The sequence below is a fragment of the Phyllostomus hastatus genome, unplaced genomic scaffold (genome assembly GCF_019186645.2).
Source record: "Phyllostomus hastatus isolate PE091 unplaced genomic scaffold, TTU_PhHast_1.1 phas_scaffold_182, whole genome shotgun sequence".
NCBI classification, from domain to species: domain Eukaryota; kingdom Metazoa; phylum Chordata; class Mammalia; order Chiroptera; family Phyllostomidae; genus Phyllostomus; species Phyllostomus hastatus.
In genome coordinates, this window is record NW_025334013.1 from 31,340,089 (window position 1) to 31,363,443 (window position 23,355).

Below are 23,355 nucleotides of genomic sequence, written 5' to 3' on the forward strand. Positions count from 1 at the left end.
TAATGAGACTGTACTGATTGTTATGAGAGATTTTGTGAGAGAAGAAAGTTTGAATTTAACCACGCAAAGATGCTGATCAAAAATGGAGAAATCAGGTTTTAAGTAGTATAGACAGAATGGTATCAATGTAACACCCTTTATTCTTGAAGGCTGGAATACAGATTTAAATTGCTTTTCAATTTAATTTAAATTTTAGGCTGGTGCTTCCTCTGAATAGAAGACAGGAGACAGATCACAAAGCATCCTAGCTTAATAATAATAATAATGAAAATAATAGTAACAACAGATACCTGCTCTAGGTGGTAATAACTCATAATTCTCACCATAACCCTACAATGGGATTAATATTCTTCCCCCTGCTATACAGATTAGGAAACTGTCCAAAGTCACAGCTAGAAGTAGACAGAGCTAGAATTGGAAATTCAAATAACCTGAGTATAGAGCTCTTAAACACCGAGCAAATTTTCCCTATTTGATAGCAATGCCTATCCTCAAGCACCTAAGTATTACACTAATGAGCAAAAACACATAAATACAATTTATTCTAAAATACCAACAATTTTAACACATAAAGTAAAATGAACCATGTATGCCATGGCTTCCTTCACTTTAATTTCTTCTCCCTTTCATAGCCCACCATAGAAACTAAGAATTTTAAGATAATTTCCTTTTCAAAGTTACTTCTGAAAGCAAATTATAGTGAAGTACAGATTTATACAAAAATGTTTTTAGAAGTAACTAATGAGTAAGCCTTCATCAAATAACATAACTAAGGCCACATATTATGCTGCTTTGCACCCAGATACCAGAGATCAGAAATAACATTTCAAAAAAGCAGAAAAATACATCAAAGTATATAAATAGTTTTGGCATTTTAAAAGTTAAATCTTTTAATTATTAAAGCATATAGAGAAATATAAAGCTAAAAAGGTAGACAATAAAGTGACTAAGAAATGACATGCTATATAACTGGTAATAATATTCAGAATCCAACCACTTTTCACCACCTCTGCAGCTTCCACCCTTGTCCAAGCTACCATCATCCCTCGGCTCATTTACTACAATTAGCCTCCTAACCATTTTCTCCACAATCACCTTTTCCTACTCTGCACCAGTAGCCTGAATGATCCTTGTAAGCCAGGAATCATAACACATCACTGGTCAATACTTTACTTTACTTTTTACTTTACTTTACTTTTTACTTTACTTTACTTAAATTTACTTTAATTTGCATAGCTTCTTATCTCAGTCAAATTTTAAAAGTCAAAGTTCTTACATTGTCTTCCCAACTGCCCACACCATTACTTGTCTTCATTTCTTATTATGGTGTTCCCCTCATTCTACTCCAGCCACACTGGCCTCTTAGGTGATCCATGAATACATGACAGAAATGTTCCTGCCTCAGAGTTAAGTCATCTGGTATTCCCTTTACTAGACACAGTCCCAAGCCCTCACACCTCCCACATATCTACTTGGCTGGCTCCCTCACTTCCTTCAGATCAAGCCCTCTTTGTCCTCCTAGTTAAAATAGCGGTTCCCCCACCCAGCATTCTCTATTTTGTATTCTGCTTTTCTCCATATCATTTATCACCATCACTACATATTTAACTTATGAATTTGTTTATTCTCTGCTTTCTCCCCTCTCCTAAAAATGTATGCTCCATGAATTTAGGGAGTTTTGCTGTTCTGTTCACTGCTATACCTAGAACAGCCTGGCAATCAAATATTTGTTGAAAAACACAAATGAATTAACACATGAACAAAAACATTTATGGGTATTTAATAAATTCCAGGCATCATGTTAAGTGCTTTACAGTTATTAATTTACTAAATCCTTACAATAATCCTGCTGAAATAGGAACTATTATCAGCCCCATTTTTTAGGTGAGGAAACCAAAACACAAGACAGTTAAGTGCATCACCCAGGAATACATGCTAGGAAGTGGCAAAGGTGCAATCTGAACTCAGGCAGTGTGATTTCAGAGCCCCTTCTCTTACTACCTCACTATACTGCTTCTTGATTTCCAACATACTACAGGCAGAGTCAAACTCAGTTATGCTGTACATTTTAATTGAAAAACAAGACCTATGGGTTACTTTAAAATAGTGTCCTAATTTTAAGGCTACTTATTCAAATCATAAATCATTCCACAGGTCCCTAGCTTATTACTTAATTTACTAAATTTTGGAATTTATAGTTTTGCAACTATAAATTCTATCACACTCACTCACTTGATAGACTAATAAACTCTGTTCCAACACCTACATGCTCAAATAAGGAAAACTGTCAACCAAAGAATTTAGCTCCTCCATCTTCTAGGAAGCAGTTCAAAAGAAATACAGGAAAAGGCCTGTCTTATATTTAACTCTCAATATAGTGTATGAGCCTGTGAATTCTAATTCAGAAAATGAAAATGGGTTTTCCACAACTATATTTTAGTTTTGAAAAAGAAAAAAATTAACTTGCCAATTCTTTTTATTTACAAACATAAATACAACATTGAAGAGTTAGAGTTTTCCAAATTACTTTCCAGAGTGGCCACTGTGGATACCTTCCTAGCATTCATCCTCTCCACCTTCATTTTAAAAAGAATCCCTCTGTAATACTGTGCCTCAGGAAAGTCAACACCTCTCCAGATTCAGGCACAGACATGGTAAATTCAAGGGTAATTACTAGCGATTGCTTCAGGAACGAGAATATGACCCAATTCTGGCCAAAAAGATATGAAGAAAGTCTGATAGAGATTTTTGGAGAACATTTTCTCTCTCCAAAAACAAAGGCATGGTAAGAGGCACCTTTCTTCTTCTTTTCAAAATTGTTGTGTATGAAGATGGTGCCTGAAATCACTAGCGACCATTTTGCTACTACTATGCTGAGGATGAAGCCAATCCCAGGGAGAGCAGAATTGAGCAAAGGAAAGAATATGGGATTTACTGACATTGTTGAACTGCTGTATTCAACCAACTCAGAAGCCTATTCTATAAGAAGATAAAATTTCTTATTTCTTAAGCCAATTTGAATTAGGTTCTGCTGCTTGCAGCTGAAAACATATGAACTAAATACATTTTTATGGAACATATCCCAGAACTAATCTCAGAAAAAAAGCTTGAGGTTAATTCCACAACTACATATTAGAAATTCAATGTGAATTATACCATAATGAGTGACTCTTACAGAGTTAGAAAGTTAAAATGAAATATATATGAGAAAGAACAGACTCTAAAGCAGTATTTTCCTAGCACAAACAATTGCTTTCAATAAGGCCTTCTCCAAAACAATTTATACACAAATTTTAAATTTTGATTCACAATTGAATTTATTTTTTCTTTTTTGAAATAAAAATTATAAGCCCTGGCTGGCATAGCTCAGTGGATTGAGCGTGGGCTGTGAACCAAAGCATTGCAGGTTCAATTCCCAGTCAGGGCACATGCCTGGGTTGCAGACCATGGCCCCCAGCAACCGCACACTGGTGTTTCTCTCTCTTTCTCCTTCCCTTCCCTCTCTAAAAATAAATAAATAAAATCTTTTAAAAAACTATAATAAATATTTAAGATTATACTAGCCACATGCTCTGGATTTATTGCCGTATATCCTTAGACATGGGTAGACAGTTAATCTGGCCCACAAACAGAACGTCACACACAAAGTCCAAGGCTGGATAATGATGGATGGTATACCTCCTGGTATACACTTTGGCTTTGTATTGGTTCACATTCCCAGGACACAGAGTAGTTTTTATTGTATATTGACATGAGACATACAAAATGGTATGATCTAGCAGGCTGGCCCTAGCCCACTGCCTCCTTTATAAAAAATAAGATAACCCTTTTACTTTACATGACCTTACAAATAGGCACAAGGAACAACAAATATACACATATGGGCGGACAATTTGAAAATTGATCTCATAAGGCTTGATGGCTGGCCTTATCTTATTATCCCAAGTCAAGTCCTATGCAATCTAAATTTAATTACTATAATGACACACTGGGTAGCTTAAATCTACATTTGGCCAAGTGCTGTGTAAAACTGGCCTAACAAACTTTCAAAACCTTACTTCTCACTTGTAATTCTTCAAAATTTAAAAGGTGACTTTTACTCAAAAATCATAAAATGTTGCTAATAACATTAAGTATTATTACATTTTTTCATATTTTTTGTTAGAACAAATTACCTTTAAAAGTTTAAAGATCATGTGTTGGTAATAAATAATATCAACATTTTAAAATTTAAGTCACAAAATGAAGCTGGTTGGCTCCACAGAACTAAGATTTGACAAAATATTTGAATACTGGATGTTTAGAGGGGAAAAAGATATGAAAGAAATATGATAGCTTGACCTCAAGAAACTTTCTTGATAGTGGGAGAGATAATAATATTTTTTAAAATAATGTAATGCCATAGTATAAAACCTGATTTTTATATCAAAATAATATACCATAGACATAGGTAATTAATGGGCTCAGTGCTAGAACTTTGGGAGGAAGATGGAAGGGGGACTTGCAAAAGATACTGATTTGAAGATGGGGGTGGGATGGGCATAATCTAACATCAGGAGCAGCATACGCAATAGGTTGGATTGTCTATGGGAATAAGCAAGGCATTTTCAGGGGATAGTAAGGAATTGGGCTACAAGAGAAATGAGAAGAAAGGATAAGCAATTAAGTTCGAAACGTAGTTGCTGCCCTATTACCAAATAGGTCATGTATGCAAGTTTAAGAATATGATCTCTTAATAGATGTTTTAAAAACTGGAGAGCTGCTGAATATTTCTAAGTAGAGTGGTAAGACAATGAAAACATTTCACAACATTAATTTGACTGAAGAATTCAGGATAAACTTATGCGGGAGGGGAAAAAGAAATTAGAGCAACCAGTTAGGAGGTACTAGTTAAGAACCTAGGGGTTAGCGGTCAAAAAGACCCACTCTGCTACTTGCTAGCTGTGGAGCACTGAATAAGTTATTAAACACTTCTCAGTTTCCTGTCTGTAAAGTGGGATAATAATGATGCCTATGTTATAAGGTTGTTGTATGGTTAAAAGAACTAGCACAAATAAAAGCATGTAACATGCCCTGGCCAGGAGGCTTAGTTGGTTGAAGCGTCAGCCTGAACACCAAGAGGTTGTGGGCTCGATTCCTGGTCAGGGCACATATCTAGCTAGGCTTTGGGTTCAATCCTTGCTTGGGGAGCGTGTGAGAGGGAACCAATCCATGTTTCTCTCTCTCACATCGATATTTCTCTTACTCTCTCTAAAATCAATAAACATATCCTAGTGTCGCAGGTTTGATTTCCAGTTAGGGCACATGCCTGGGTTGCAGGCCATGACCCCCAGCAACTGCACATTGATGTTTCTCTCTCTCTCTTTCTCCCTCCATTCCCTCTCTAAAAAATAAATAAAATCTTAAAAAAATTTTTAAAAATATCCTCAAGTGAGGATAAAAAAAATATTTAAAGCATTTAACATAGTGTTTGGTCTGTAATAACTATTCAGCAAATGTTAGCAACTGTTACCATCATTACAAATCATTTCAAAAGTGCAGTGCCGTGGAACTGGACAAGGGCAATAAAAACTAAACGGAAAGATGACTTAGAGTGACATTTCCATAGATTCGTGAGATGTTATAACGAGAAAAGACCCAGGAGAACTGTTCTAAAAGCAAAGTGGCCCCAGTTTAAATGTCAGCAATGAAGAAAAGAATGGGGCAAGATAGCTCAAAAGGTTTGACTGCAAAAGTATCCAAAGAGATAGAGTAGAATAATTATGTTATCAATATGCTTTAAGATATAAGCTACAATGAACTGAGTACATATCATGTGTCAAACACCATGCTAGATATAGTACCTCTAATCCCTAGGACAACTCTGAAAGGTACCTATTAGCTCAATTTTACAAAGAGAAAATAGATGTTCAGAGGTTAAGTACTAGCCATATAATTTTGGGGTAGGGTAAGAAGCAAAGCCAGGTTTGAAATCCATATGACCTGTTTCCAAAGCCTCTGTTCTTTCTATTATACTCAGTCTATATCAATAAAAATTATACCATGTCACATAGACATATTTGTAATTATTTTTTTACCTACTTTGTTAAATATGGTGACCATAAACATGTTTAATCTTTTACACATAAGAAAATATAAACTTCACCATAAAAACAATGATGAGAATAAATTTTAAAAGCATTATGCAATAATCACCATACCTCTATTTTATCCAAGGCTAGTTGGATAAAATACAAGCTATAATATATTAAATAAAAGCAATGACTAACCTTTCTCAATAACATGTGAAAAAATGACATAGCTTTTACATCATTTGATTATATTATATACATTTGTCCCATAATATAATATCATTATAAACTGACACCTAGCATATAAAATAAGTACCTTACACATATAGAAGAAGCATTTATATAAGATGAACCCATCAAATGTTCAAAATTATAAAGACTAATTCAATTACAGAAGTAGAATGCCTAACCTGTTAACAGTAAAGACCACACGGTGGCAGGTGACCTATATCTTCAGTGTTTCTCCGAAGATATTTTTTCCCCAATTACAGGACCAGTGTGCCAGTTCTCCACCAAAAGGCTACTTAACCTAAATTTTACCAGGATGAAAATCCTGGTAAATCCAAGTATGCCAGAGTAAGTTTCCTGAAACAATCTTTTCATCTGACTTCAAAAAATCAGAAGACACTTTACTAGGCTGGCCATCAAATTGTGTAGTCAGGTAACTTCTGGACTAGTAGTTCTCAAAGTGTAGTCAGAGACCCCGATGAGTCCCCAAGACCCTTTCAGAGGATCCGAGATGTCAAAAACACTGTCATAGTATTACCACGGAATTATTTGCCTTCTGCACTCTCATTCTCTCACAACTGTACTGGGGAGCTTTCCAGAGGCTATGAACCATGATATCTTAACAGACTGAATGCAGGAGCAGACATGGAAATTTCTGTCCTCTATTAAGCCAGATATTAAAATAATTTGCAAAAATATAAAACAATGCCACTTACCACTTTTTTTGTTTTTTGGGAAAATGTATTTTTTCATTAAAAAAGTTATGTCAACATGTAATGTTTTATTATTTTTAAATGAGTATTTTTAATTCCTCATATTTATTGTAATCCAATAAATGTCAATAAATATAACTCACTTAAATAGAAGGTCTTTGGGATCCTCAATAATTTTTAAGACTATAAAGGGGTACTGAAATGAAAAATTGAGAACCACTTTCTAGACCTTCCTATATTTATGTTTTGCCAAACAATCCAAAGCATTTAATTTTCTAATTACTACTGAAGAGATGTTGCTGCCCCAAAGATAATTTCAGAAATTTGTCTTGATAAGAACAACAAAAAAACGTCTACAGCCATAGCAGGTGTGGCTCAATGGATTGAGTGCCAGCCTGCAGACCAAAGGGTTGCCAGTTCAATTCCCAATCTAGGGCACATGCCTGGGTTGCAGGCCAGGTCCCCAATAGGGGGCACGCAAGAGACAACCACACAGTGATGTTCCCTTCTCCTCTGAAATAAATACATAAAATCTTTTTCAAAATGTCTACAGACAACCTTAAAAGGAACTGTATCCACTAATTTAAAAAAATCATTGATTACATATTCCCAAAACAAAAACAGTAACAATGTCAAAACTGAAGTGCAAGCTAATAGACCATATGGGTAAGCTTTGGACATGAGAAGGACTAGAAGAGAGAGGAGTGTTTTCTAACACAAGTGAATGATACATTGTGGTAAAGAAGGCATCTAACCTGGACCCTAAACATATATAAGATTTAAACAAGTAACCACTTGAAATGAAAGGCATCCCAGAAAGAGGAAAAAGCATACATTCAAGAAATAGCAAATAGAAAACTGCTTCCATAGAACTTGTGATGGACTCTAGCAGGAGAATAGACTGGAAAATTAGGTTGGAAGCAAATATAGATGGATTTATATGGCAGGATAAGCAATCTGGGGCTTTCTTCAGTAGGCAAAGGGAAGCCACTGGTGGGTTTTTTAAGTCACTGTTAGATTTACCATTGGAAGGGAAATTATCAGATGATACTTTAATAACACTGTGGACTGGACAGAATAGAAACAGGACAGCGATTAGTGTACTATCATACCAATGCAGGCAGAAAATAAGAGCTTGATCTGGATTAGGAGCTGGGAAAAAGACAGATACAGGGCATGTTGCAACCTCTTCACTAATAATTTACTTAGTTTAAACTTTTCAGAAACAATTTGTAACACAAAACAAGCTTGGCATTCACATTACTTCCATTAAAAACCTTTTACTTCATAGGGAATATTTCAGCGTACTTAAGTGTGCTTCCTTTTTTAAAAAGCTGTTAGGAATAACTGATAGTGTATTATACACTAAGACTACAAAATGGGTAATAAAGAAAACACCACATGCATATTTCCAATATTCTACATACACTCTCAGTATGCAAAATTTCATTAAAGGATGAACATTTTAAACTCAAAGTTTATTAACACAAAATACACAAAGTTTGGGTCAGAATTTTCTATATAACCCTATAAAACCCACATCACTACATAATTACAATAGTCAACTTTTCTTAAAGTCATTTTTGGACAACTCAACTCAACTTGGCCAATATTCTTCCACTGGGCCCACACTCTTCAAAAATTAGTGCCTTCTTTATTTTCTCCCCTCCTCCCCACTCAACTCTCCGCCCAACAAATTCCCTTTGTATGTCTTCAAGGCAAGACACAGTATGATTTTAAGGCAGTTTGAATATATAATTTTTATAATAATGAAAATTTAGAATTATTAATCTTACTTTTTACAGGAGAGGAACCTATGATGTACTAAATTTCCATTCACATGAATGACAAATGCATCTAATAGAAATGATGCTTTCCCATTGGGGGGGAACAAAAGGGGAAATACACACAATAGATGAGTGGCAAATCTTACAAACTTCACAAAACACTGAAAAGCTGTGTTTGGATTGCATTCACAATTATAAAAGCAAATAATGAAGACTCCAATATGAAGGGAAATGGAAAAAATTCCAAGTGATCATAAGAGTGAAAAAGGTTGATTTAACATTAGTATGTTTTTAATATAGCATCATTTAACACTCTATGACTAATTGGAAAAAAAACAAAGGATAATTCACTGTTCACAAGGACACAGGAAATAATTTCTGCACACATTCTATAAGGCAGTTAATACTTCATTACATTTGCATGGTCTCAAATCCTTTCAAACGTTTCCAAAGACACATAAGCTTATAATAATTAAGGTTCCCCAATGACACACAATTAATTTTGTAGATTTAGCTATTAACACATTTTTTAAAGACACAACGAATTCATGCTCAACAAAAATAAGTCACAAAGGCCCTTTACTTATTTAAAATCATTACATAAAGCACTGTCCATAATTGCAAACAGGATTTGAAAATCTGACAGCTAATAATTATAAAATGGGATAGACTTTAGAGAAAAAATGTACCCAACTTTCCCATTTTTCCTTCCTTTTCCTTTCCTACCAGATACACAAAATGTCTGTAAGGGTCTCAGACAAAGCTCTAAAGTAGAAATACAATATATGTATGTTTTACATCACATATAGTCGAACCTATCACATATATGTACACATCACATATATTCACACAAGCAAGGTTCCTCCTTTTTTTAATGTAAGAATTGAAGTTACATTAAACCCTATCGCATAAATTAAGTTCAATCACCACAAATTAAAGAGTAATAAAATATTGCACGTAGGTCTCTCTGAGCGACTATATTTGGAGAAAAAAAAATCCTCAGAGTAAGGCCACAACTGAATAAAAACGCCCAGTCCCTGAAAATCACTAACCGGCATTTGGTTTCCGTAAGAGAAAAGGGCGGGGGGGGGGGGGGGGCTGTTCTTAAAATGAATAATCACACCGGCAAGCCAGTTTCGGAAGTTAACGAAGGTAAAACAACGAACCAAAGGAGACAAATGCAGGAAATGACAAGCTTTAAAGAATTCTCCCAGAGGGAAAGACTGACTTCAGAACTGGATATAAAGCATCTTTTGCAAGTAGAAGAATCTTTAATTGAAAGAGAAAAGGGGCGTGGGAGGGGAGAGACGACAAACCTGAACGAAATGCAAAGGCAAAAAAGTAAAAAAAAAAAAAAAAGGAAAAGAAAAGAAAAATCTACGGTTCTCTCCTCCCACCCCCACTATGTCCCCCACCCCCACCCTCGCAGGACAATAGGATCAGGGTCCTAAATGCAAACTTTAAACGTGCAAACCAGCAGCAGTTTCACTGCAGCTCTAACTGCAAATCTGCCCCCACACCCCAAAGCTAGAGTACCCAGGAATACTTCTGCACTGAAAACATCACCAAGGTCTTGTTAAACACAAATCAGACCCATCACAAAATTCTTTTTTTCTCCCAAGTACCTGGAGGATCCATTTCAATATAAAATATCAGTTCTGTCGAATAGGGCATCATCACCTCCCTCCAGTCTGCGTCATCGCGGTCCATACTCCACACCGTATTGTACATCGCGCTGTCAGGGGCAGGTTGTCAAGAAATATATAGAAAGCATATGTTTTTATGATATTTAAAAGTACATATTTGTATAAGTCCCACACGGAAATGTACTTCAGGATTTCCAACAACCGGTACCAAGTCCAAGCAACTACTGGGACGAGGAGATCCTCTATCCCTCTACCTCTCTTCGCTACAGCACCAAACAAAATGCCCCCGAACTTTCAATCAACGGGCTTTGCTCCTCCGGGAGGTAAAACGACGCTCCGAGGGAGGGCAAAGGTATTAAAAGCAGCTTCCCAAAAAATCCCTTCTACACATTCACTCTTCGAAGAGAAGAGCTCCCACCGCCTCCAAATCTGTCCGCAGAAGCCACTTTTGTGTCCTTCGGTAAATAAAGGCGGAAAAAAAAGGGAAGCGCCGGGAGCAAGGTGGGGAAGTGACAAAGGAAAGCATAAAGGGGGGGGGGGGGGGATTTGGTACTGGGTTCAAGTTTCGGGGTCCCACTGGTCTGCAGGTCTATCCCCTCAGGTGCTGGGACTCGGGCTCCGTCTGGTCGGGTTCGGAACCCCAGCTGATGCAGCCTCGAGATTGGGGCCCGTCGGAGAGTCCAGTTAGCTGTGCTCGGCAGCGCGATCCCGCCGGGTTGTACGCACGCCTGCCAAGGCCGGTTCCCTTCACGCTCTACTCTGACTCCAGCCACTAGTTTCATTTTAACAGCGCAGAGGGGAACACCCTCCTCCGCCTCCAAGCTCCCCCGCTGAGGCGCCACCCAACTGCGCCGGATACGGGGAACAACAAGCACCACCACTGCCCCTTCCACTCCATTCCGCCTTGATGAACGGGGAATTCTGTCATGTTCCTGAATAAGTACTCAGAAAACTGTCCTCAATCTCGGCTTTCAACCCTCTCCACTACTCTCTAGGCCTCAGCTCCTTCGTTACCCACAATCTCTTCACCCAGCCTCGATCAGAATGGTACGGTCCGGGCGCTGGCCGCAAGCCAAGAATTGAAGCCCAAAGCACGCGAGCTAGGACAGGAGGGAGGGAGGGGGAGGAGCGAGGAGGAAGAGAGGATAAACTGGGTAGTGATTGGCTGATCCCGGTTGCCCGAGCTCGGAGCCTGCGTCTTTTGTCTGCCCTGCTCGGGAGAAGGAGCGGGAGACGACTGCGCGCCCCAAGCGGGCCAATCAGGAAGCATCCGGCGCCGGCCGGTAAGGCGGCGATTGGTCGGAGCTCAGTTACTAAGCTGGACAAAGGCAGAACGGGGGAAGAAAAGGAAAGAAGGGGAAAAAAAAAGAAAGAAAGAAAGCGCAAACGGCGGTTACTGACAGGCTGAGTGAGCGCTCGGGGGCTCAGGCTGCCCGGAGACAGGCGGGGCTCCCGCTGAGATTCGGTCCTTCCGGACGAGTGAGGAGAAGGGGAGGACCGGCTGTCGCGAGATACCTCTACCCGGAGACTGGGTGGGGGGCGGAGGAGCGGCGGAGAGGAGCGCCTGCTGTCACTTGGCGGGATGCGCGCTCTTTTGGTCCTTAGGAGGTCCCGGGGCAGAGCCCCTCCCCACAGACCTCTTCACTGTGCTGAGACAGCCTTCCCCAGCCCCCGTGCGAAGTTGTCAAATAAAGCAAAGGTCCCCATACCCACTTGCCGGACCGTTACCGCTCAGTGAGAGATGTGCCCATAGTCCCCTGCAACCTTCCCCCGCAGCCACCTGAGCCCAGTCCCCCCCCCCCCCCGCCCCGCCACACACACACAACAATTAGGCATTTCTTAAGGAAGCGTTTCATTTCTCAGTTCCTCTGCGCTTCCCATCCAAGGACTTTTGAACCCAGAGATAACTCCCCCACTTGAAATAGGGGGACGCCACAGCGGGCCCCTCAGCTGGAGTGTTTAAGAAAGAAAAAAAAATGGCTTGCAGTTACAGTGCGCGTGTGATTTCTGAGATAAATCACAGGTGTTAGTATCCTTAGCCAAAAGGGCTCTATTCTGTTTCCCTAACAGACCCTATTCCACATATACCCAGTCCCCACCTCCAAGCTTAAAACTGTGATAGGCTTCAGTATGAAAATGTTGAACATTTATTTCCATGCATTTTAAAAACAGCTGATTAACTTGCTGAGGAACACAATGGTCAAAAGCAGGTGTGTGTGTGTGTGTGTGTGTGTGTGTGAAGGTTATGCCTGGAATTGCCATTCTGCAGACCCTACAATGTAATCTGGGGAGGCCAAAAACTGTTCCATTTCCTCTTTACACCAGAGCAACAAAGCCCATTGTGTTTGGGTTGACAACCTGACTTAAGTCCTAGCAAAATCGCCTTCCTTGAGTGGCTCTGCTCTATTGATTCATGGAAGAGTTGCCACATTTCACCTCTACCTCCTGGAGTGGTTCTGCCTTCCTTAAAGGTGTTCTGAGTTGACACAGTTCCTAGGAGCAGATGCTCAAAATGTGTATGGACTCTGTATATAGTCATGTGTTAAAAAGAGCCACTAGAATGTAAGGACAGTTTTGAGCTAAGAAAACATTAGGATTCTCATACGCTTGCTTCTTACATTTCTAAAATCCAAATGTGATTCAGAAGCCAGATCAACTTTGGGACAGAGCACATTGTTCATTTAAATGTCCTGAACCATTCCTCTAGGTAGAAGATGCTGGAAAATCAACTCTAATCTGTGGCTGGCTTCCCAGGAGTCTCTTTACTTCACTATATCTGGGAGCCAGAAGTACTCACATTTGATAACTCAAAAGGCAGAACAATCCAGTCAAGGGCAAATTGGTTTATTTTTGTTCATGGGTGTCCCTGTGCATTCCCAAACAAAATGAAGGTGAAGAGAGGAAGTGTGGAAAAGATAATGGCTTTCAGATTTCCACAGCAGCTTTTGCCTGGACCACTTTTCATCATTTAGTGGTGGGGTTTCAATTTCTAATACACAGAGCAATTGCCAGGCCTTTCCCACAGCTAAGGTTTTGGGAGATGGAGTAAAGAAGCAGTACAGTCTATAATCTTGTACTCAAGACTGGCACACAGAATAAAACTGATTCAACCTTGCCACCTAAAATTATGTTGACCCAACTGTCCAACAAATAAACCTTTGAATAGGAAACCTCCAAAGAATAACAGTGATGCAAGAGGCAATGGTGAATCAAGGGGAAGCACACTTCCTTCTAATGGACCTGAACCAGTGCCCTGCCATGGTGGGAAGTGCCTGTCATATGATGCTGGCCTGCCTTTCTTTCAGTTAAGAAATAGAAGTGAGGTTCTGACTGTCACCAAACCGCCTCAGGCTCTTTGGCAAAGGTAGAGAATGTTAGCTCTGGTGTCCTGGACCATTTCCATCCTGGAGAATTATATTTGGCCTGGGTGCGGATTAAATTCAGCTCTAAGAGCTCAAACTCCTGGGTCACAAATTGCTACTTTGGGAGTTGTTTTCTTTTTCCCTTTTGCCTCCCTCCTTTCTTTTTTTTTTTTAATTTAAAGTAGACTTTGGAAAATCACAAAGTCTGTCTGCTTTCATTTATATACCTGTGAAATAGGAGATTGCCTTCAAATTTATGCAAGCTTCTTAGCTTATTGTAAAACTCTGAGAATAAAAAAAATGCCCCTTAAGTTTTTAGAATTAATAGTTTCTATAGCTCCATATAGATAGGTTTGTCCTTCACTTTTCACCCTGGTATGTCCTTGCTATGAAACTGTTCAAATGTGATCCATTTCCCCTTCTTTATTTCAGAAATGGATGAAATATTTCTTCTATGCACTGAATATAGGATATGATCTCAGAGCTTTCTGTGCCTGCAGAATCAGCCTGGAACTCCACCAAAAGTTATTTGTGATTAAAGGTGCCATCTGAGCACACGATATTTTTTAAAAGCCTTGCAAAATGAAAACATACTTTTATTATTTGTTAAGCTCACTAGCTTTAACCTTTTGGGGGGACTGACTTACCTTTTGGGGAAGGATCACTGGTCTCAATCCCTCTTTTTTCCTCTTATTCTCTTTCCTTGACCACTTTTCCTGTGTTAAGGCCAAGTCCATGCAACTAAATAAACTCAATAAATGAGATTCTAAGAAAACTACAAATTATCCGTTGTGGATTTCAGGACCTCCCCAGCCACATGCCTTGCAAGGTGGAGATATATCAAGTTTTGGTGAAAATGTTTTCCTTTAGAATGTAAAAAGAACAATGCTAGTGGACCTCTAGAAAGACATTGCACCTGGAAATTGACTGTTATCTCTTCAGATAGCAGTATCTAAAATCATGATTGTTTTCATTTTTCCAGAATGGTACCCCTTTTACTTGGCATTGCAATTTTTTTCACCTCACCTCTATATATTTCTTAGAACTTGCAAAATCATGATAGAGTTCATCATATCAGCCCAAGGCACTGAAAAATTATGACATTAGATAAATGAGTGGCCTCCATAGAAGTGGCATTCTTCCAGATGCTGCTAAATTCCTGGGCTTAGGAACATGGTTTAAGGGCTTCCTCTGACCCAGTAGAGCATGATGTAGATCTCTGCTTCACTCTCCCCACTTCGGGTTCTCCTTTAGATTTAAGGGGTTACAAAAAAGCAGGTGTCTCTCTAGCCTAACATGTCCCCCTTTTTTTAGTGTTTGCCCTTCCAGCAACACAGGGGCCACCTAGTTTGTATGTAATACCACTGCTGCAAAACTTCCCCTCCATCAGAGCAGTAGCTTTCAGCTTGGCTCTCACCAGGAGAGAGAGCAAATGAGATCCAAATGAAAGGAACAATAGTCCAGGTTGTTTCACAAGGGCAGGGCACAAACAGGGCAGGCAGCTGGTGAGCTCTGTTACCTCATTTAATCTCCATCACCCTGAGGAGGAGGGTTGTATTTTTATTCTCATTTTACAGATGAGGACATTGAGACCCAGAGCAGTGAGGAGACTGGTTCAAAGTCATGCATCCACTTAGTAGCAAAGCCAGAATTAGATCCTCACTTCCAGACAAGTTCATTGCCTTTCCCACCACACCACACAGTTTCCTTCTCCTCTTCATTCATTTAGCAAATGTTTGTCAATGTTTCCAAACACTGAAGATACAAAAATGAATAAGACAGAGTTGCCTGACATTGATACCAGAGCTCTCAGAGGAGGCCAACAAAGGAATAAATAATCCCAGGCATGTGATAAGTGTCATAGTAAAGAACTTGACAAAGTGCTGTGTAGGCCCCCAAAACAGTGCTGATCTCTGCCCACATGCAGGTGAGTAAAGGCTACCTAGAAGAAATAAGTATTTGGGCTGTCCCAAACTTATATGCACCTGCTTTAAACATGTGGCCTCTTCTCAGTTTCCCCAATCCAAATGATTAGCTCCAAGCCTGAAAAAGTTTCACTGAAAGCTGACCCAAAGTTCAGGTCACGAAAGAGCTCATCATCTTCAGTTGGACTACAACAGCCTTCTCATCATCTCCCTGCCTTGCCTCCTCCAGTCCATACTCTACACAGAGTGATGGCTCTAAATAAAAAATTCTAAACATGCCACTCCCTTGCGCAAACCCCACAGTAATTTCTTTTGCCTTTAGGTTAAGTTTTAAGTCTCAGCCTGGCTTTCAAGGCTTTGATGATCTAGCCCCTGCCTATCTCTCCAGTCTCTTCTTTATATAATTCTTCCTGTCACTCCTAAGACTAGCTGTATTGAAGCACTATAGTTCTCAAAACAGTAGAAAATTTCTCTTCTACACAACACACTCCACTATAAAGTGGCAAATTCCAATCTGTGTGCAGCTGATCTCCCCAGCTGTGTTCATGCAGCCCCGTTTTGGCCTCTGCACAAGCCTTGGCACACCATGTTGAGGTGTCTGTTTCTGGGTCTCTCTCTTCCCCACTGTTCTTGGAGTTCCTCAAGGGTGGAGAGCTGTGTCCCTGAATTAGCAGTGCCCAGCATCAGGTCTGACACACAAGGGGGAAGTGGTGTGTGAGTGTTCTTCAAGTGAATTAAAAAAATTTGTAAAAAGAAACAACTCTCCAAGAAGGTTCCAGGGCAGTCTGAGTTCAGGTTATCCTAATAATATTTTCTGTAAGTCCTCAGGTGACTCCTATTTATTTATAAGGACAAAAAGAAAAAAAAATTTTCAGCTGTGACTCCAGGCAGGATCCAAAGAGGAATTTTACCATCTCGTCTCTGGGTTTTATGGAGACTTACTTTATCCTTCTGTATTAGCCTCCTAAGGTACTGCATCAACCTTAAAAGGGCACAGGAAAGGGTGGAAAAATTTTTAACTATACAGTTTTTGGTTACAGAAACTGTGAGGGGCAGACAGTGACCCTTCTCTCCTGCTGGCTGCCTCTGGAGACTTTACCTCAGACACTCAGTTTCATTCCCCTTTTATTTTATCAGCTGTGAATTGTTTGCAAAATTCCAAGCAACTTGTAGAAAATTCAGGAAAACTCAACAGCAAGAAGAGAAGCTGGTTTCATTTACCAGCTCAGCTCATTTCTGAAATGTAACACCGTGTAGAGTTTTAAAGTATGCTCACTTCCTGTGGTCATTATTTCAATAGCTTGGAACAATTTGTAGTCCATGCCTCCTTTCTGGAATGTACAATAATCACCTTAACTGTTAATTCCACAGTTCTCAAATCTAAAAACTCTCTTACATGTTTCATTGAAGGAGGGCAAAATCAGTCCAGTTCCCATATTGGAAAAGTTTTGTTTAAAAAATAAAAAGAAAAAGAAAGCTAGTAGCATTGTTCTTCACTTCTATGAACAACAAAATCATAAGCTTCCTTTAGAAACAATTTTTTAGATTTTTATTTATTAATTTGATTGTGAGTGTAAGAGAGAGAGAAGCATCAATTTGTTATTCTATTTATATATTCATTCATTTGGTTGATTCTTGCATGTACACTGACTGGGAATCGAATCTGCAATCTTGGTGTATCAGGACAATGCTCTAACCAACAGAGCTACCCAGTTGGGGCCTCCTTTAGAATCACTTTAGCCCTGGCTGGTGTAGCTCAGTGGATTGAATGCGGGCCTGTGAACCAAAGGATAGTGGTTTGATTCCCAGTCAGGGCACATGCCTGGGTTGCGGGCCAGTTCCCAGTGGGGGACGCACGAGAGGCAACCATACATTGATATTTCTCTCCCTCTCTCCTCCCCTTCCCCTCTAAAGATAAATAAATAAATAAAATTTTAAAAAGATTAAAAAAAAAGAAAAACAACAACAACGATGACAAAAAAGAACCATTTAATAAAATCTGTGTATTAAACCAAAAGGCTTCTTGCAGCCACCCCAGAAACCTTTCTGCAGGGGCATCATCCTTGCAATCTGGGAAAATGTTGAGACCTCTAGGGCTCAAAGAGCACCATGTGAGTAAGAAAAGTACAAGCATGAGATGTAAAAGGCCTGGTCATTTACGTCTTTAACTATGAGAATTTGATTGAAAAATGATATATACCCACAGTTACATTCTTTTAATTCAATTCTGCTCATCTTAGGCTTTCTTGCAAAGGAAGCAGTCAATAAAGATCACTATTACTCCCCAAATTATTTCTCCCTTCTCTGTACCAATGTGTGAATTTCTAAATTATGTAATATAGGGCTAAGTGAAAGCATGTAAGGTACTGGGAATATTTGTTCAAAGGTAATATATTTCCATATCATTAAAAATGCAAATTAGCCCTGGCTGGTGTGGCTCAGTGGATTGAGTGCTAGCCTATGAATCAAAGGGTCACGGGTTCGATCCCCAGTCAGGGCACATGCCTGGGTTGCAGGCCAGGTCCCCAGTAGGGGGCACGCAAGAGGCAACCACACATTGATGTTTGTCTCCCTCTCTTTTTCCCTCTCTTCCCCCCTCTCTAAAAATAAATAAAATATTTTAAAAAAAGCAAATTGGTCATCACATACATAAAATATGAAATATGATAGTTGTGTTTAAAGTAGATTATTAAATGTTAAAGGTAGAAGGGAAGAGCAGTCCAATTACAAGCTCTTTCACTTCAATTCAGTGAGCCCCATCCACAGGCTAGATCTTGTGCTGAATGCTCATTAAGACACTATTTCTGCCCTGGCTGGTGTGGTTCAGTGGACTAAGCACACTGAAAGTTTGCCAGTTCAATTCCCAGTCAGTGCACATGCCTGGTTTATGGGCCAGGTTGCAAGCTGGGGGTGTGTGAGAAGCAAGAGAATGATGTTTCTCTCATCCATCTATGTTTTTCCTCCTCTCTTTCTCCCTCCCTTCCCCTCTCTCTAATAAATAAATAAATAAAATCTTTTTTTGAAAAACACACTATTTCTGTCTTTGATGAGCAAACCATCTAGTAAGGGAGACTCATGTGAATAAGCAATAACAGTTTAGCTGCCCTCTGTGTTTTTAAACTGGCTGACCGTCCTCCAGGCCATAAGATCAGGGCAGCAAGATAGCACCATTTATTTACCCTCTCCAACTTTCCTCCAACAGCTCTACTCTGTTTCTTGGCCTCTTCCTGACCTCCCTGACTGCAGACTCTTAACCTCACACTCCTCCCTAATTCTGTTCTTGCAGCATTGATTTCTGACTCTGTTTCCTAACCACAGCTCAAATTTGTCCTTTGTCTTCCTTTTTAGGACAATGGAAGAATGTAGCCCAGCACCCTGTCCTGACATGGGGCCTTATTGGTTGGTGTTTCTCCTAAGTTCTCCCAGGACCCTGCAAATAAGAACCAGATAATATATACCTATTAATTGTTCCCTCTCTGAAATCTCAACTCTAATAGATGACTCTCTCTGACCTTCCCCTATATTTTTTTTTTTTGGTCAAGCGTGGATATTGAGGAAAAAATTATTACCATCTAATATCACTGAGGTGAGTTGAATAGCACCCCTCCCCAAAAGGTATGTCCAATGTCCAAGTCCTAATCCCTCAGAAGCTCTGAATGGGAACTTATTTGGAAAAAAATTATTCACAGATATAAAAACTTTGAGATGAGATCATCCTGCCTTTAGGGTAGGCCCTACATGCAATGACAGGTGTCTTTATAGAGAAAGGCAGAGATCTGAGACAGACACAGAGGGGAAGGCAATGTGAAGACAGAGGCAGAGATTGGAGTGATACACCTACAACCACCAAAAGCTAGCACAGGAGCATGGAACAGATTCTCCCTCAAAGCCTCCAGAAAGAACCAATCCTACCGTCTTGATTTCAGACTTTTAGCCCCCAAAACTGAGAGAGAATAAATTTCTGTTGTTTTAAGCCAGCCAGTTTATGGTGATTTGTTATGGCAGCCCTAGAAAACTAATATAGCCACCATAATTTAATTTTTAAAAGACATTTTAATGTCAAAATGTAGAGAGAATATATAAAAATAAAGGGCCATCCTTCCCAAGAAGTAACTGTTAAGTCCCTTTAAACTAAACATGGAGCTCAAACTGATGACACTGTTATAGACTAGCTCCAGTACTAGGAACCAAAGACCTAACCCCAAGGTGGATCTTTTTAATCATTTTCTCCCAATACCTTCAACTGTGTCTCCCTCCTGTCCTTTCAAAAAAGTCACCCTGCCAAAGTCAAACCCCAGACCAAAACCAGCATCCTCCTTCTGTCCTTACACTCAGGCAGCTGGGTTTAGGTAAATAAAAACCTTGTTTACCAATCACGGGCTGATCTCTGGTCATAATCGGGATTCCTTTTGCCTAACCTGGATCTGCTTCCTCTGACATTCCAAACCTCACCACTCATCTCAAATGACTACTATCCATCTTGAAATCAGTAACTATGACCTCGCCTTTTACTTCGCAGAGACCAGAAGACATAACACTCCTCTCCTTACATCCCCTCCAAAGCTTATAAATTTGTACCCATCCTTACTTCCTTGCCTTCCTCTCTGAGGAAGCATGTCTTTCTTCAAGTTGAAAGCTAATCACCCATCTGACCTTCAGCCTCCTAAAGCACCAGTCCTACCTAGCTCATCTCCTGTCTATCCAAATGCCTACTGGATGCCCCTCTAAGACCTCAAAATCATCATATCCAAATTAGTTCCTGTTCTAGTTAGATGACAGGGCCAGATGGAAATATAGAGTAAAAGGGAAAATAGCATGTGCAAAGGCCCAGAGGAGAGCATGTGGTAGAGGCACTAAAAATTCTGCAGATGGTAAGGGATGAAGCTCCAGGGTAAGCATGAAGAGCCTTGTAAGCCAAGATAAGAAATGTGTACTTCATGCTAACAGCAGTGGGATAGATTCAAGAGTTTTAAGCAGAGGAGTGTCAGGATCAAATTAGAATTTGAGAATCATCACAGATTGCAGAGTGAATTGAAGGGGAAACTCTGAAGACATTTGAAGTCAAATAAAACATTGTTGAAACAATGTAAGCAAAAAAAATGGAGATCCTTGCGTAGATTTGAGAGATGCTGAGGAGGTAGATAAGGCCACACTCGATGAGTAATCAGGTAATTAGCACATCTCCACCTTAAACAATGGCTTACTGCAAAATGAGAATACAGCCTTTCTAGTTGAAAATCTTTCCCAATAAAGGTAGTAGTTTCCTCTTTTCCTCCTAGTGATTCACTCACTTCCAGGACCTCACTGGATGGATCAACCAAGCCCAAGAACACTGTTTGTGAGTTAAGACCTGGGAGTATGAGTGGATTGATGGCTCAGACTGGTTGGTCAATTGTTCCATGGTAGTGGACACCTTTTAATACCTCCACCCAGTTCACCATGACAGTTGTCTTGTCAGTAGGTACATGACCTCCCCCCCGGCCATAGGTGATGGGACACAGGTCTTAACAAAATTTCTTTCACAAATATTTGAAAATACTACCCCAAACAAGAACTGGTGTCTCCAGGGGTTTGGAATTGCAGCATGGAATCTCTGGAGCTGGCTGTGGCTACTGTCCACCATGAGAACTGAGATGAAAATGAAGCCAGTGTTCAGAAAGTCAAAGAAAAATGAAGGAAATGCTCTGAAAGGAGCAGGAATGGGAAAGGAAAGGACAAAAGCAGTAGTTAATTTCTTGTCTCTCTAGCTTTGTCCCTGTTCTAAGGTCAGGTCCAACCCTAACATTTGCAGGACCCAGAGCAAGAATAAAAATGGAAGCTCATATACCATATGTCAAAATATTTAAAAGTTAATAAATCAAACTAACAAACCATTAAATAAAATATATTAATTCCTTCTATCTTACCAAATATACCTTCATGCAAACCTTGGAAGACTAGGTTCAAGTTTAGAATTCACCGATCCTGAGTTCCAACAGAACATCGTGGTTGGGGGGGGCTGCCCCCCATCTTTTCCCACTCCTGGCCTCACCCTGCACTGGAAGGGAGTCCTTTGCACATGTCCAAGCCTCTTCCATCCATCGTCTGACAAACAGCTGTCCCTCAACCACCCCTTTGGGCTAAAGGTACTGAGATTGATGATTCTATCTGTCCTTAGGAGAACAAATCCAGGGAAAAGACCTGATGCAGATCCTGAAAACAAGTTTGGGGTCACTTGGGCAAAGAATTCCAAGAGCATGGTCTAGAATAGAGAAGCAAGGGATCTGAGTGGATAAGTTCCCTTGGCTCCACTTATTTTTCATCCTATGAGGAGAGGTGGGTTCAGGGCCCTTTAAGCCCTGTCCTGGGCTGCTGTTTCCCAATCTAATAGGAGCTGCTCACATGAACTCGCTGTTCATTTAACAGGCTCAAGATAAATTCTGTTACTTGCAACCCAAGAATCCTAACTAAGACTGATGCTTTTGCCACTGTCCAATGTTCTCTCTCTCTGTTCCCTAATGGGCCTGCCTACCTGTACTAGCTCCTGGGAAAGGACTTCCTCGTGAACCCTAATGCCTACCAAGGGGGCCAGAAGCAGGAAGGCAGCTTTTTTCATGGGTTCCCCCTTCAGTGGTAAATTATTTTGGTCAAACGTTGTGATTTTTTGTAGATAGATATAGATATAGATATATCTTCTAATTAGCTATTTTGAGCTCAATGGTCACCCCAAATCCTTTAAAAAAGCATTTTATTTCACTCTTACATCTCCTGGCACCTTACTCAACATCATATTAGAGTTTATGGGCCCTGCCTCCCATCTGATTTGGGAGTCCTCCAAAATGGGAAGGGTGTTCATATGCTAGGCAGCCAAAAATGTCAAATGTTCTGCATAATCCCATTAATCAGGTCTTGAAGCCATGTCCCTTGATGCATGCTCTAGTCCTCTTCTTTGAGAAGCTTTGAGTATTTTCTTTGAGGTTGACCCACATGCACATACACTTTGCTTGGGTCCTGCCCATCACTCCTCTCTCCAACTCTACCTTCACAATTAGGGTCTTAACCGTCCCCTGGACCACACAGTCAAAAGCTACCATGAACATGGTATCCAGTGCTTCCTGCTAGACCTACCTCAGAGCCTGACTCTCACTGGCCTGTGAGTATAGCTAGTACAGAGAAACCATCAACACACTCACAGACCTATAGAAGCCAGTTACCAGAAGCAACCAACCTAGGATTGGGAAACACAAGGGCAAGTGATGCGTAGTCTAGCACCTGACACATCTGCTCTCTCGGAACTTACCTGTGATTTCCCACTTTTGATCCAGGAATTCTGTTTTTTAAATAGTGTTGCACCTCACTGTCAGTTAGACCTGAGATAAGGAAAACTATAGACTTTCTTCTTCATTTTCCTAATATAGTACCTACTCTGATACCCTCAAAAGTGACATCAGTGTAAGTCAGCAATTGCTAGGACAAGTGTGAACTAAGTAGCTCACCAAGGTTACCAAGGCCTTGAACACCCAAAAGAGGTCAAGAAGTAAGGAAATTGACTTCTTCCTGGATTTTAAGATGACTTCTGAATTGATGCTCTAGGTCCTGATAATGACAAGTTAGAACACAAAAGACTTGTGCAATCCTAGGATA

General features: G+C 40.0%; 1 protein-coding gene and 1 non-coding gene across 5 annotated transcripts in view; both read right to left on the reverse strand.

The window, feature by feature from the left end:
- Positions 1–23,355, reverse strand: part of LOC123832298 (phosphatidylinositol 3-kinase regulatory subunit gamma) — a 114,974-nt gene that overhangs the window by 70,128 nt on the left and 21,491 nt on the right. Inside the window, exons 1-2 of one of the 4 annotated variants that reach the window (XM_045859965.1) lie at positions 10,999–11,227; positions 10,425–10,534 (exon numbers count right to left, since the gene is read on the reverse strand). The exons of 1 other annotated variant lie outside the window; for it this stretch is intronic. In XM_045859965.1, the coding sequence (XP_045715921.1) occupies positions 10,425–10,530 (106 nt within the window). In that variant the 5' untranslated portion in view covers positions 10,531–10,534; positions 10,999–11,227. Of the gene's footprint in view, positions 1–10,424; positions 11,228–23,355 lie in introns of those variants that run through there. 2 more of the 4 variants (XM_045859966.1, XM_045859968.1) reach the window with 2 other exon arrangements.
- On the reverse strand, positions 16,606–16,727 carry LOC123832377. The gene has a single exon (XR_006788035.1). It is a non-coding gene; the product is annotated as a small nucleolar RNA SNORA26 (small nucleolar RNA).